This window comes from Antechinus flavipes, chromosome 3 (assembly GCF_016432865.1).
Source record: "Antechinus flavipes isolate AdamAnt ecotype Samford, QLD, Australia chromosome 3, AdamAnt_v2, whole genome shotgun sequence".
In the NCBI taxonomy this organism is placed as follows: domain Eukaryota; kingdom Metazoa; phylum Chordata; class Mammalia; order Dasyuromorphia; family Dasyuridae; genus Antechinus; species Antechinus flavipes.
Window position 1 is genome coordinate 558,219,221 of NC_067400.1, and position 16,088 is coordinate 558,235,308.

Below are 16,088 nucleotides of genomic sequence, written 5' to 3' on the forward strand. Positions count from 1 at the left end.
TAGGACCAATCCATGCTCACCCCATGCCCATCCCATGCCCAAATGATCAGACACCTTAAGGGTTGCACATTTCTTGATTTTTTTTTAAAAATCTTTTCCTTTAGGGATTCAGCAAAAGCTATTTAAACCCCAATTTTAATTAAATTAAGGATATAATGGTTAGGGTTTCTTGATTCCCTAGCCCAGGTGTAGGGGTTTTCAAGCTTTAAAGTAAGGTAAGTAGCTACCTGAGAGAACAAAGGAACCAGAATCTGTAGAGATAGAAGGGGTCTCAGAGCATCATGAGAAACAATTTTCTCTAAAATGGCCCTCCCCACAACCAAAGGTTCAAATAAGCAGAACCAGGAGAAAATTTATATATTAACAACATGGTAAAAAAAAAAAAAAACTTGAAAGATTTAAGAACATTAATCAATGCAATGAGTAACCCCATTTCATCTCATGAAGATCATCATCTTGCAAATGCGTGCTGATTTTTGACAATGGAGAAGTGATGGATTCTGGGTACTGAGTAAGAATATATATATGCCACAACTCATTACGGGAATTTGCCTTTATTTGACTTTGTTTATTTGTTACAAGGGTTTTATTTTTCTTTCTTTTTCAAATGTGGAGAGATGGGGCAAGAAGAGAAATTAAATTTCTGCTAAAAATTTTAATTTAAAATAGTTATTAATATTTTAATACAGTTCATGTGAAAAACACATTAGGCATTTTAGTTGACTTCAAATCTATCTCCCAAGGTTGTTATGAGGATCAAACAGGGTTACTGTTTTAAAATGTTTAGGTTAGTGCCTGGTACATAGTTAGTGTTCAATAAATGTTTTTCCTTTCTTCCTTTAAAAGATAGAGGAGTCTGAGGAAAACTAAAAGAAAAAAGATGGTTTAACCTAGAGAGGCAGGAATGACAGATTCCTCAAAACTGCCTTCAGATATTTAAAGTTATCACATGGAAGAGGAATCATAATTATTTTGTTTGGTCCCAGAAGAAAGAACTAGAATCAATGAATGGAATTGCAAAGAAACCAAATGTAAGTTTGACTTTAGGAAACACTTCCTAACATTCATAGTGATTCCAAAGTGAAACTGGCTGCCTCAGGTGATGGTTCCTTGACTGCCCATTATAGTTATTTTGTTGTTGTTTTTTTTTAGCTGAGGCTGGATGATTTTTTTGGTAGAATGCCAACTTGTTCAGGATGGGAGACTAGATCAGATGACAGTTAAGTTCCCTTGTCAATGTAGAAGTTTGTGATTCTATGGCTATTATAAAAGGGAAAAGAAAGTTAAAAATAAAAAAATACCAAGCACAGAAATGGATGAATTTTCAGAAATGAAACAATCTTAAAGTCAGAGAAATTCAGCCTCTGACTGGCTTGGCAGGAATAGCTCTTTCTATTCCTTTGTTTCCTTTCCTGTCTAGGGAATGCACTGGAGTTTTTGCTTTCAGCCCTTGGCTATTTCTCTGTCTACAATCCAGGTTGTGATTGGGGATGGAATCCCAGAGAGGGCCTTGTGACCTGTAGAGAACCGGAATAGTCAGTGGGATTTTGAATGATTTAATTTCAACAAACATTTATTAAACTTCTACCACTTTCAGGACCGCACTGCTGGATGCTGGGGATATTAATGTAACAATTGCTTCAGAAGGCTTTTCTTCTCTTCTATATTCCCCTTCAATGTCTAAACTTGACAGTGACAGCTGGGGACTAGAGATGGAAGAGGAATTACCCAGAACCGTGAACATGACGAGTCTGTCACAAGAAGTCACTAATTATTTTGTTGATAAAGCCAACAATCTGTACTCCTTTTTAGTGCCATATTGTACAGAAATCAGCACGTGACATATTCTTGAACCAGGGATATATGGAGTAGAAGTTGCCTGTGACACAGAAGTAAGGGATTACCCCCTAACTCCAAGCATCTGGGGGGTCAGAGGCCACAGCCAGATGTGAACATGAGACACCAGTAAAACTTGCCAGAGCTCAGCTGGAGAAGGCAGAGGAAGTATAGCAGGGAGCTGAGAGAGGTTGGGGGAGGGAAGGATGGCAGGCAGCCATCCACGAGAAAAGACTGAGCTGCCTTTGACCTTGGATCATCTGATGAAATGCTAACCCAGCTAACCCAGAATAGCATGAATACCGGTGAGGCTATTTCTCCCCTTTCCGCATTTAGGATCCTGACTGTCATCTAATCCCTTCCAGCTTTATGTCATACACCAATTTGATTAAGCATGCCTTTATCCCCAATCATGCCTTTATCCAAGTGATTGATATAAGTGTTTATCAGAATAGGGATAAGGACAACCCCGGAGAGACCTCCCACTAGGTGGATATTTGATCCATTTAGCATAATGTTCTGGATTGGATCATTCAGTTAGTTTTGAACTCATCTATTACCTATTGTCTCAGAAAACAGAATACCGGGCCAGACTTCCTTAAAAGGGTCCTCAGGTGCTCTGGGAATCCCTGGCTGAAGACCAGGAATAGAGAAGAGTGCAGATTTTTCAAATATTTACCAGAACCAGGAAAGGCCAGGAGCTTAATAAGTAATGTATCCCTTCAAATTCATTTTAAACTATAATGCTAATAAAATTTTAGTTTGGGGTCATCCAAAATTGGGAAGGACATTAGAATTGTGACTTTAGATTTTATAACCTACGATGAGTTGAGCAGATTTCAGGCAGATACTAGGGAGATATGAGTGCTTCCTGATACTAGCCCAGACATCCACCATGGCAGCTTGAATGTTCAAAACGTGGAAATAGACCTGGTACAGCTTGGCAAACACTGGCTCTGGAAGCTGAGGACTTCGATCTGGCTTCAAATGCGACTTGGAATGCTAACTACCTGAGACCCTGGGCCAGCAACGGCATCTCCTGTAGTTCCCCACTCATAAAATGTGGAGGTCGGATCAGATGCCTCTGAAGCCTCTTCCAGCTCTGGGTCGCCGAGGCGATGGCAGCCCGAGCTTGGAGTGCCCCTTGGTGGCCTATGTTAAGACTGCATGCATGGCTTACTAGGAGGCCCACGGGCACCAAGACCTACCCAGCTGCCTTTTCTTCCCCCACTGTCCATGTAAGGGGAATACCACCTTCAGGATCCTCATAGGCCATTTTTGTTGTTGTTCCCTTATTTTTCAGCTGTGTCTGACTCTTCGTTACCACATTTGGGGTTTTCTTGGCAAAGATACTGGAATGGTTTGCCATTTTTTTCTCCAGCTCATTTTGAGAACGAGGAACTGAGGCAGACAGAGCTAAGTGATTATCCCAGGGTCACACCTGGGGATAGTGTGAGGAAGTGTCTGAGGCCATATTTGAACTCAAGGAGATGAGGCTTCTGACTCTAGCGTTAGCCCCCAACCATTGCAACACCTAGCTAGTTAGAGACCCTAACTCCCCCATGAAAAATAATATACCATCCACTGTCAGGGAGTTGCATTCTCCTCCCCTGATTGGAACATACAAACTGTTAAATAAATACAATATATTGTAAGGAAGAAAAAGAAAAGGAGAATCGAAGGAAGTTTTCCCTAATAGCATGGTACCAAAAAAATAGGATATCATGTTGTGTTATTGGCCAAGAGTATACTATGTGGAGTCCTGCAAACACAATCAAATAGGGACAGCAGTGAATAGAGTTGTTCAAATTGTTTGAGTTCAAATCAGACTCAGGCGCTTACTAGCTATGTATGTGATCCTGGGCATATCAATTAACCCCAGTGCATCCCCAAACAAACACAATTAAATTGGCTTTATGCTGACAAAGAAGGGAGGGGGGAATTGCTTAAATACATCACCAAACAAGAAAACAAAATGAATCCCTACAACGAAGGAAGAATAGCAATAGAGACGCCCGGAAGACCAAAGACAAGAAGGTAGACAGCCGCAGAAACCCTGTTCTCAGATATACATACACATAGAAACACATATACACAAATGCTATTACAGGACATGGGGAGCAAGTAAGAGAGGCCACACAGGACTGGGTGGGATGGAACCCATGAATGAAATATGACTTGGGGCATACTTGGAGGGAAAGCTACAGACCACTTAGACAGAAAGGGGAAACAGATGGAAAAGTTTGGAAAATAGATCATAAGACTTTCATGGACGCATAATATAGTAATCATAGAGAACTTCAGATACTTAGACATCTGCTGCGGCTTTCTCTCTCTCTCTCTCTCTCTCTCTCTCTGACAAAAGCAAAATTGCTAATCTTTTTTTTTTTTTTTTTTTTTTGCTTGCCCTAATGATAAGCTTTACACTTCAAAAGGAAAAGGAAACAATGAGGGGAACTGCCATTCTCGCCCTTATCCTCACTGACAGGGAGGAACCGGCTTGCTGGGGTGGGAATGATGGAAACCTCAGAGGGAAGTGACCACACTAGTTTAGAATTTTTGATCTAGAAGAGGAAAACGAGCTATAATCTGACATGTGCCCTAGATTTTGGGACAGTGGATTTCAAAACATTCAAAGAAAGGATAAATAGGATACAATGGCCTAAAATTTTATTGGGTGGGAGGGAGGCAGTAGAAGGAGGCATCCCAGGAGAGAGTTGAGGGCTGGAAGAATAGAGAAAGATTAGCTAGGACTGAATTTAAAGATCCCAGAGCCTCTAAATTTAAAGGAGTTGAAAGGTTACAAAAGGAGAGAAACCTTCCAATCAGGGGAGGAAAAAAAGACATTCCTAAATCCCTCCCACTCCCCTAAAAACATTACCATATCAATTAGCATGTGTGAAGCTAGCACCTGGGGGCAGTGACCTTCTCCTTAACACTAATCCCTATTCTTGCTTCACTCAGAACCTTGGGCTTTGAAAACAATTTCTCCATTTTTCTCCCACAAAGTAGTACCTCCAGTGGAAGTTCTTTGGACCTGGAAAAGTACAGATTCCTCAGGGCTTTCTCTTTCTTCTCCAAGTTCTTTTCCTGGTCCATTAGTAACTCACACTTTCTTTAGCCTGTGTCTTCTCTATCACTGCTCCTGAGATGTCCCTCCTTTTTCTTTTTATTTGTGGAATTCCTACCTATCCTTTAAAGTTCAACTTAAATGTCATTTCTCTCCTGCTTTGATGACTTTGATCTCATTGGTGCTCCCTCCATTGTCACCCATCCATTCTTCAACTGGTGCATGTTCTAACCTAAACTTTCCACAGAGGTCAGGGTGAGGAACCCAACATTCTAGACCTCTTCTGGATCACTGACAATGTGTGGATACAGTGGAGCATACAGTTGCCCATACCTTCTGTCTCTCATTTCATGATTGGTCTATCTTCTTTCTTGGCTAAACATCTTTCTTTTAGTTTCTTTTCTTTTTTTAAAAAAAAATTTATTGATGTTCTCTCCTTCTCTCTCTTCTCCCTCTTTCTGTCTGTCTCTTTCCCCCTCCTCTTTAAAAACAACACCTTTTAGTTCCCTTCGACACCCCACTTCCTGCTTGTTGACTGATTGATGGACTGGACAGAATCTTCCCTTGTAATGAATAAGGCTAAGCAAAACAAATTAAAACATAGGCCATGTTTGCTCATGAAACCCCACAGTACAGCATCTCATTCCATACTGTCAAATAATAGCAGTGAGTGTACTGGACTGGGGAGTCACTCAGATCTTAGCAGCTGGGTGCTCTTGTTGTAAATCATTCTCTCTATGCTTCAAATTTCAAATATGCTTTAAAAATTTCCTCAATCTGCAAAATGAGTGACTTGTACACTTTAGCATTCAAGATTCCTTTCAGCTCTGATGCTACCTTTTATATCACTTCTTTTGTACAACTGTTCAATTATCCATCCATATGGGGAAAAACAAGAACTGAGTTACTGGCTTACTATGAGTTGAGACATTGTACTAGACTAGGGATTCAAAGGCAAAAAAAGAACCAAACTGTTTCTTCATGGGTTTTACATTTTATCAGGGTCTTCAATCAGTAATTGTAGCTTTCTCTGGTCCAACATGCGTCCTCTCCATTGTCCTTTGGATGACCTGAAGCTTTAATTCTTTGCAAACTGTGACATCTCTTGACTGAAAGTCATATAGCATCACCAGAAGAACATTCAAAGGCAGCCCTTTGTTTCAGGGAGAAGTTTAGGGTCATTAAAAGCATTTCCCAAAGATAATCTAACTTGCTCTCCTCTTCCTGCTCAAGTTTGGGTCTATTTACAGAGTCTGGCCAAGATTCTTGTACTACTTAGTAATGGTTCAGTTCTAAGGGCTGTCCATACAACTGTATATCATAGTCTGGACAATAGTCATTCTTTATCAGCTTGTTTTTTCCCTTGTGGAAGGTTCCTTCAAGGACAAACTCTGATTTAACTTAGGATACTCTGAAACATTACAGGACTTGATGCTTCCAATACAAGATTAGCTGCAAAGAGAAGCACTTGTAGGGAACTCTTCTTTGATGTGTACTATGCAGTGCTTTTCCTTCTAGATGATGATAAACACTTCTGACAAACATATTCTCCCTATTTCTGTCTGGCTTGTTATTAAGAATAAGAGGGTTGGTGAACAAAAGTTATAGTCGTTGTTACATCATTCAAGGAACCACGTGATTAATATACATGTTTAATACCTCAGAGTGTCAATGTTTTACTTTGACAATGTTTTATTTTAAGACAATGTTTAACTCTCTCAAATCAAATGCTTTTTAAAAATAGTCAGCAAACAGTAAGAACAATGCAATTTTGAATCTTCTAATCAATTAGTCAAATACCTGTAAATATTTATTCTGTTCTAGAACAAATATTTTTGAAAATATTTCCTTCTTATACCATCAGCAAAATACCTTTGATGAATGAGTAGACCCTTCTCATATAGATTTTGTAAAGATGGGAGGGTAGATTTAAGGATCAAAAGTTATTGATGTTTTCTCAAGTACATGTTTTGGGGTAGGGATATCTTTTTTCTTCAAGGCATTTGATATCCACTCACTTTCAGATATCTTGAAAATTGATCTTTTAATATCCTTAAAATTGTGTTCATCACAGACTTCCTTTGGGTACACGTGGTTTAGGGCAGTTACTTTTCCTTCTTAGTCCTTTTTTATTACCATTTCCCACAGCCTCATATAGTATATTGGATGGTGAGAGTGTAAAGATGGTGGGTCCATTATCTTTGATGGAATAGAGATCGGCACAGAACTCTTGACAGATACTTCCATTTTTCATCTGTTTATTATACTCATTTGTTCATCCTTAAGTGCTCTTGGGGTGCACTGACTTAAATACTCCCCTTCCCATACTTTGTATACTCTCCAAACTAGTCTTCTCCTTCTCATGGCCTTTAATCTCCCCTTTTTATACCTTTGCATTAGCCATCCCCTATGTCTAGAATGCATTCTTTGCTCACCTCTCCCCTTATGCTATTCCATTCTTTCTTCAAGATGCAACTCAAGCAACAGCACTTTTTTTAATAAAGATTTTTCTTATTTTCCATAACTGCTAGTGCTCTTCCTCCCAAACTATCTTGTATTCAAATACTTTGAATTTATTTATATTTATTTTGTATATCTCTTTACATGTCCTTATTGTTTCCTCATTAGAATATAAACTTCTTGAAAGTAAAAGCTGTTTTATTCTTTATTTATTCCCTTTGTTCATTTCTCTTCATTCCTAATGCTTAGAATAGTTTTCACACATATTTGTTGATTGTCTTGGAGAGAGCCATCTGTATTCTGAGTGAGGACTATGGGGACTGAATGTGGATCACAACATAGTACTTTCACCTTTTTTGTTGTTATTGTTATTTATTTGCTTGTTTTTTTTTCTTCTCTCTTTTTTCCTTTTTGATCTGATTTTTCTTGTGCAACATGATAAATGTGAAAATATATTTAGAAGAACAGCACATGCTTAACCTGTATTTGATTCCTTGCTGTCTAAAGGAGGAGGGAAGTGGGGATAAAGGTAGAAAAAATATGAAACACAAAGTTTTGCAAGGGTAAATGTTCAAAACTATCTCTACATGTATTTTGAAAAATAAAAAGTCCTTATAAAATAAATAAATAAATACAACAAGCATTATTAAACAACAAAAAAATACTTGTTGACTTGACAATGTTATAAGAAAGGACCAGGTGCATCACTGTTCATTCAAAAAATAATTTTTTATAATTTAGTTTTCTTCATTTATACAAATCCACTTTAAACACCTGTACAATTACAGGTCGATGTTATCATTTTACTTTCCTCTTATTATGTCTATTTTCTTTGCCTTATGGATTTAAAAAATGTACTGCATCAAGGGATACAACTTGGTCCTTTGTGGTCTTCTTAAATTACTTTTCATAAATACTTATCAATGGATAACAAGTACTTGTTGGCTTGGGACTCTTGTTGAGCTTTTTGTAGACTTATTTTTTTCTCTCCACTTCTTAATGTATTAGGTGATAATACCACTCATAACCAGAGTTACAAAATCTGAGTTGAAAGAGACCACAGACCACTTAGTCTAATTCATCCCTCCATAGGAATATCTGCCATGGCACACCTGTCAAATGCTCATCCTACCTTTCCCTGAATAAATTTAATGTGGGGTGAATTTCTGTGTCTGCCTAATCCATTTTTCAAATAATTCTTTTGTGAGAAATTTTTTCTTAACATCATGCTTAAATCTGCCTCTTTGTACTTGCTCCTATTTTTGCCCTTTGAGGTCAAGCAGAACAAATGCAAATCACAGAACTGCAGAATTAGAAAGTTGGAAGGGACCTCTAAGGACTAAGGCCAGTTTTTAGTTTAATAAGATGAATCTTTCTGATTCCAGGTCCAGACCTCTATCCAGTGTATATCTATTTGCTACACACACACACACACACACACACACACACGCACGTATATATATATATATATTCAAAAATGAAATAGCCCTGACTTCAAGAAGCTGTCATTCTAGCCCAGGACCCAGCACAGCTCCTGACACATAGAAAGCATTGGATAAAAGCTTTTTGATTGATAGATTGATTGGCTCTTTCTTTCTCTACACTTTTCACTATTACTGTGTAGATAATCTTCTATCACTTTGCCTGCTTCAGTTTCTCCATTTGTAAAATGGGGATAGCAATAGCATCTACCTCTCAGAGTTGTTTTGCGGAGAAAAAAATGAGTTAATATTTGTGAAGTACTTTGCAAACTTTAAAAAGTCATATAAATATTACCTGTTACTATTATTTTGTTGGCAGATAGAACCAATGAGATGAGACATAGTTTTTGTGCTCCAAAAAGTTACCAGGTGATCTTCAAGGGATCAAAGAAATGAGCCTTCTTGTCTGAATCTCTCCAACCAGTGAAAATTTACTGTTGGTAAGGGAGATACAGAGTTCGCTTCCAGCAAGGATGACAGATAAAGGATCTGAATTATGTCTTTGCTCTTTAAAATCTGGGTAACCTTACAGATAAAATGAGGGAAAAAAGACCACATAATCTCTAGTATTCCTTCTAGTTTAAATATTACGGATCTAGGTGGCACAGTGCATAGACAGCCAGCCCTGGAATGGAGAAGATCTGAGTTCAAATCTGGCCTGAGACACTCACTAAATATATTTCCCTAAGCAAATCATTTAACACTGCCTCGATTTCCTCATCTGTAAAAAAAAAAAAAAAATGAGCTGGAGAAGGAAATGGTGAATGACTCCAGTATCTTCGCCAAGTAAAACCCAAATGGGGTCATGAAGATTCAGAGATGATTGAAAAATTGAACAACAACTCTCAGCCCAGCATTCTATCCACTGCTCTTGCAAACTTTAAAGCCCTAATAAGGATGATGGCTGATATATATCATTTTAAGATTTGTAGAATTCTTTCCATAAGTTACCTCATTTGACCCTCTCAACAACTTTGGGAGGTAAAGTGCTATTATTCTCTTCACTTTACATATGAGAAAACAGAAACTGCAAGATCTTAAGGAAGCGCCATATAACTAAGAAAGTATCTGAGATGGGATTTGAAGCCATGTATTTGTGGTCCCCAGTTCCACACTCTCCACAGCACCACCAAGCTATCCTACTGTGTAAATGCCAGTGACTGTTACGATGACTACCATCTTGATTTACATAGCATCTATGTCATGGCGATTACGGGGTCTTGGAAGTTCTTAGCCCATATCTAGTAACTCTATTAGCTTTTCCTTTTTCTTCTTGAATGTGCTGCCAACCCCTCAAAATAGATCTATTTCAAATATAACTGATACTTTTCTCTGTCAACCTCTCTATCTCTGTTTCTTTCAAAGGCACCAGCTTCCCAGCAACTCTTCCTCCTCCATCTTTGTTCCTTGGAGATAGCCCATCAGTCTCCAATCCCATGTGATCCATTCCCTGCAACATCTCTGGCATCCATTAGAGATTAGAGAGGTTCTGAATTTAAACCCTATCTCAATCATTTACTATGTGATTCTTGCCAGGTCAATTAATGGTTCCCTCATCTGTAAAATGGGAATAATTATAGCGCCTACCTCCCAGTATTGCAAATGAGATAATACTCACTTTGCTAAGTGAATGCTGGGTATTATTGGCCCTGTCATCTATCCTTCCACAGGTGCCACTCTAAATAAGTCCCTCATTAGCTCTAATATTTGGATAGTCTCTTAACTGAATCAGGATCCCAGAGTCTCATCTCAGAAAATATCTAATCTAATGGGTACCAGAACAATAATCTTCTCTTCAAGGTTCCTAGGTGGTTATACAGTCTTTGCTTTAAGACAGTGGTTCTCAAAGTATGGTCTAGAGAATCCTGGGGGTCTCGGAAACCCTTTTAGAGGGTCTACAAATTCAAAAATAGTTTTTATTTCCAATATGCTAAATGTGTATAAATATAACCCAGATAAACAAAGACGCTTTGGAGAGATCCTCAATAATTTTTAATAGGATAAAGATACTGAAAACAAAAGTTTGAGACCCACTGCTTTAAGATGGCTAGGGATGTGGAGCTCATCAGAAAGTTTTCCTTAATATTGATTGCAATCTGTGTTCTGCCTCCCTGGCCCTCAGTCTCTCCTTCCCATTCTCATTCATCCTTTGGACTTTAAAAGTGCTTTCTCAAATGATACTAGTGACCCTCAACTGCTAAATCTGACAGCCTTTCCTTCATCCTCATCCTACTTGACCTGACTTCTGCTTTCAACATTGTTGACAATCTCCTGAACATGATCATGGGAGTACAGGATTTAAAGCTGAAAGGGATCTTCGAGGTCATCATTTTAGATAGGGAAACTGAGGGATTGAGCAATTTGCTCAAAGGGACAAGTCATACATAAGATGTAGAGTTCGGATATAAATCCAAGTCCTCTGAACCCAAACCCAACCCTATTTTCCATTATACCATACTTCTCTCCTAGAATTGCTTAACTCTTCTTTCTTCTGGTGTACCCTTCACCCATTTAGTGATTCCTCAAATATACTCAAAGTTCTATCCTGAGTCTCCTTTTCTTTCCTCTAAATACCCTTGCTGATCCTATCTTCTCCAGAGCATTCAGGTTTTTCAAATTGAGACAACCAGCCCTCATCTCTCTCCTACACTCAAATCTTGCCTCCTCAACTGCCTCCTTCTGGTGGTCCCATCAACATCTCAGATTTAACACATCAAATGAGAAGGTTTAAAAAGCATCAGCCTCAAAATACCTCATAAATGTTACTCATTGTTATTTTGATGAAAACAAACTACCTTTCTCTAAAACATTCCTCCACATTTCCCTATTTCTATTGAGGAACTGAACTGCCATCCTTTCCACCAATCATCCTCCCCGATCAAGTCTGAAATCTCAGCCACGTCTGACTCTTCATTGTCCCTCATCCCCGTATCCAACTAGATGCCAGGTCTGGTTTGTTTTGCCTCCATACCTCTTGTCTCTGTCCCCTTTTTTCATTCTCAGATCACACTCTTGCTCAGGCTCAGACTATTGTGCCAATCTCCTCCCCAATACAACTGACCCTCAGCACAACTGACAAAACCTTCCCAGTCATAGGAATGGTATCCCCTGTCACCCTCCTGCTCAGAACCTTCAGTCCATCTTACTGGCCCTGGAACTGAATACATACTCCCTAGCCTGGCCTTATTTATAATTTGGCTCCTTATGACCTTTCCAGACTTATTTCAAATTGTTCTCTTTTATATACTCTACTGTCCAGCTAGTAAAACGAGATGTCGAGGTAGGTGTTCCTTAAACTTTTCAGTTCATCTCCCATCTTGAGCTTCCCAGAATTCTTATCTTCCTCCGTGGCTCAGTTCAAGTCTTTTCCTCCATGAAATCTTCCCCAGGTCCACATCCCCCACCCTGGGTTTCTCTCCCTCTTTAAATAATCACATATTATCATTGGAAACAATGACCAGCTTGCTTTTTTCTTTGTGTAGCCAACGTGTCACAAAGCATCAGACTTATGGGATGTACTTTAAAATGTCTGCAGAACTGATTTGAAGAAAGGAGAGAGAAAGAAGAGGGCCTTAATTTTAAGCAGCTTAAAGACATAGCAAGGATTATTTTCCTCCCTTTCCCCTCTAGCTGTTGTTACCTGTTGGAGTCTTTACAAACTGTTTAGTCATTAGAGTTGATGTTTTGGGCCAGAACCTGAAACAAGATACTAAGTAGAACTAATTGATACAATGCTTGTGTTCACACTTTACTCATTGGAGTTCACAAGTATGGGAGATTCACAAAGTAAACTGTGTAACTTTGTGAATTCACACCTCCCTTGAAGCTCTTAGGGCCAGAGAGCACTATGGGAGAAAACCCATAATCCCTCTCTCTCAGAAGATCATAGATAAGCCCAGTGAAGAGAGTTCAGCTGAATTGGAGGCTGAAGAAAGCAGAGGCAGAAGTAAAGGACAAAGCTGCAGGAGGTCAGCTGAATTTAGATTGAGAGAGGAGCGTCAAGTGAGTTCAGACAGAAGCCCTCTCTGAGTGAGGAGTTTTACTTCAGAACATTGGCTGGGGTTGGAGAAGAGCACTCCGAGAGATTGAGAGCCAGAAGCCTCTCTCCGAGGCAGGACAGATTCACCTTTGTACTGACTCTGGAGGCTGAAGAAAGCAGAGGCAGAAGCAAAGGACAAAGCGGCAAGAGCTCTTGGAACCAAGGAGAGAGAGAGAGGCCTCAACTAACCGGGCTATTTTGGAGGGAGAAAATAAACATTTGCATTTCTATCAGCTGGCTGCATTTTGGGTGATTATTACTCTTAACTGATACTAAGATTGCCTCCAGAAAACCTCCCTGAGAAACCTGCTCTCCCCCGGAGAGAACCATTATATATTTTAAAGAAGAAAAACACTACATTTTGGCGCCCTGAACGTGGGACTGAGTTCAGTGGAAAAGCCTCTGATCCTGATTCCAGTGGAAAACACTCTTTAACCCAGAAATTAGGAAGAAAAAGAACACCAGAGTTCCCTGTCCCTGCGCAGCCCCTTCTGAGCCTCAGGCCTGTCTCACTCTGCTGCTCCCCCCCCCCTCTCCTGCCACAAACCCTCCCCCAGATGCCCCCAGACTTCCGGGACCCCACCTGTAGGAAGCAGGTGCCGGGCGCCGTGCCCTCGGGGAGGGAGGCGTTGTAGAAGGTCCTCTTGAACACAGGTTCATTGTCATTCACGTCTTGCAGGACCACGTGGACCACAGCTGTGGAAGACAGGGCGGGCTGCCCGCCGTCGGTGGCCAGCACGGTCAGCTGGGGCCGCGGCTCCAGCTCGTAGTCCAGGGGGGCGGCTGTGGTGATTACTCCCGTGCTCGCGTCAATGGCAAACCAATGGGCATGAGTCCCAGGCACGAGGCTGTAGGCCACGTTGCCATTGGGGCCCTGGTCAGGGTCGCGGGCGGTGACCCGGGCCACGAAGCTGCCGGGGAGCACCACCTCCGGGAGGGGCTCGGGCTGGTAGAGCAGGCGGTCAAAGGCCGGGGCGTTGTCGTTGACGTCGGTGACGTGCAGGACGAAGGCGGCCTCTGCCCGCAGCGGAGGGGTCCCGGCGTCGGTGGCGGTGACGCGAAGCTCATAGGCGTCTTGCTCCTCTCGGTCTAGCCTCCGGGCCACGCACACCAGGTAGATGACGCTGTCCTGGGTGGTCAGGGCGAACTTCCCGTCCCCCCCCTCCAGGGACACGTTGACGTGGGCGTAATCGCCGTCGTCGGGGTCGGACACCGAGATCCGAGCCACCAACTGGCCCGGCTGCGCCCCCTCAGACACGCGAGGGGAGCCGTCCTCGCTGAGGAAGATGATGGTCATGGTGGGCTGATTGTCATTGGAGTCCCGCACGTGCACGGTGACGAAAGCTGAGCCCACCTCAGGGTGGGCGCCCCCGTCGCGGGCCTGCACCACCAGCTCGTGCACGCGCCGCTGCTCAAAGTCCAGGGGCCGCTCGAGCCGCAGCAGGCCCGTGCGGGCGTCGATGGAGAAGGGGCCGTCCCCGTCGCTCTGCCGGCGGTTGATTTCGTAGGTCACGGCTCCGTTGGCCCCCGCGTCGGCGTCGGCAGCGAACACCTGCAGCACGGGGCTGCCCGGGGGGAGGCTCTCGGACACCACGGCCCGGTATCGGCTCTGGTTGAAGGCCGGGGCGTGGTCGTTGATGTCCACCAGGGTCACGTCCAGCAAGGCCTGGGCCCTCCTGGGCGGCGCCCCGCCATCGTAAGCCTCCAGCCGCAGCGTGTAGTGGGAGCGGTTCTCCCGGTCCAGCTCCCCGCTGACCACCAGCTCAGGCACGGGGGAGCCGTCGGGGCCAGGGCGGGTTTCCAGTCGGAAGGCCTGGCCGGCCCCTTCCCCAGACAGGGCGTAGCCTTGGGTCCCCAGGCGACCGGCGTCGGCGTCGTGGGCAGGCTCCAGCGGGTACCGGGTACCGGGGGCCGTGTGCTCGGGCACCTGGAGGCTGGCCCGAGCCCTGGGGAAGGCGGGCGCGTGGTCGTTGATGTCAGCAACGCGCACTGTGACCTCCACGGTGGCGCCATCGGGTGTGACCGCGGTGAACTGGTAGTGATCTCGGCGTTCTCGGTCCAGAACTCGGGCAGTCCGAACCACGCCGCTCTGCTCGTCTATGGCGAGGTCCGTGCCCACCCCGCTGCCCTCCTGGGCAGAGATGAAGTACATGTGGGGGGTGGCGGTGTCCGCAGGCAGCCCCGCGCTGATGTCCCCGATCAGGGTGCCGGCGGGCTGCTCCTCGTCGATCTGCAGGTCCAGGCTGCCCGCCTGGCCCCGTGCCCCGGGGCCTGTGCCCCCAGGAGCAGCAGCAGCAGCGGCAGCAGGGGGAAAGGGCGGGGAGGCCTCGGGCCCACGGGGCGCCGGGGGGCACCCAGCCTGGCCTCCTGCTGCGCCTCCAGCTCCATGTCGGGACGGCTCCAGGCCTGCTCCGCTGCCCGCTGCGGCTCCCGCTCGGCTCTGGCCCTGCCTCTGGCTCCTGCTCCTGTGAGGAATGCAGAGAGGGGTCAGGTGGGGGATGGGCTTCGGGGTCGAGTTACTGGGCTCGTGGGCCCGGCAGAACTGGGGTACCACAAAGGACATAGTTGTACGTTGTTTTATATACACATGACACCGAGGCGGAACGAGACCAACACATGCACGCATGGATTCTCAAAAATATGCTCATGTATATATGTCTCCGGCACACACACAGACACCCATATCCAAACATACGGCTGTGAGATGCAGGAAGCAGTCAGCTCGGGGGCTGACCTCTGCGGAGGTCCTCCGGCCTGCCCCCATCTCTCCCGGCAGCAGCATCTCCTACTGTCCCTCCAACTTCCTCAACTTCTTCCCCATCTTTTCCAGGTGAGAACACGGTTTCCTCATTTTCTTGGCCCTAGGGGGACACTCTGCCCCCCTCATTCTAAGACTGTCCCCAATCCGCTCCATCCCCCAATCTGTCCTTCTGACTCACCACCAGTTGGTTCTTTCCTCCCTCTCCCCTCCCCCTGCACCAGTTTTGGGGCCACAGCTGGTTCTCATTAGGAAGAGGGGGACCAGGGCTGCTCTTTAGGGCCTGTAACTCGATCCCCCTTTCCCTTCTCCCGAACCAAAAGTTCCCCCCACCCCCACTCAGCCCCAGCCCACAGGCTCAGCCTGCGCCCATTTTCATCAGTAAAACTCAGCTGGGGATTCAGTGTCTAGGGGAAATGGGGGGGGGGTGAATTGTTAGTGAGG

The 16,088-nt window shown here is 43.8% G+C and overlaps 1 protein-coding gene across 1 annotated transcript in view; it reads right to left on the bottom strand.

Moving 5' to 3' along the window:
• Nucleotides 1-15,340, bottom strand: part of DCHS1 (dachsous cadherin-related 1) — a 56,433-nt gene extending 41,093 nt beyond the window's left edge. Inside the window, 2 exon segments of the mRNA XM_051987618.1 lie at nt 13,470-15,166; nt 15,169-15,340. Of these exon segments, the coding sequence (XP_051843578.1) occupies nt 13,470-15,166; nt 15,169-15,274 (1,803 nt within the window). The 5' untranslated portion in view covers nt 15,275-15,340.
• Between the last annotated feature and the right edge of the window lie 748 nt (nt 15,341-16,088).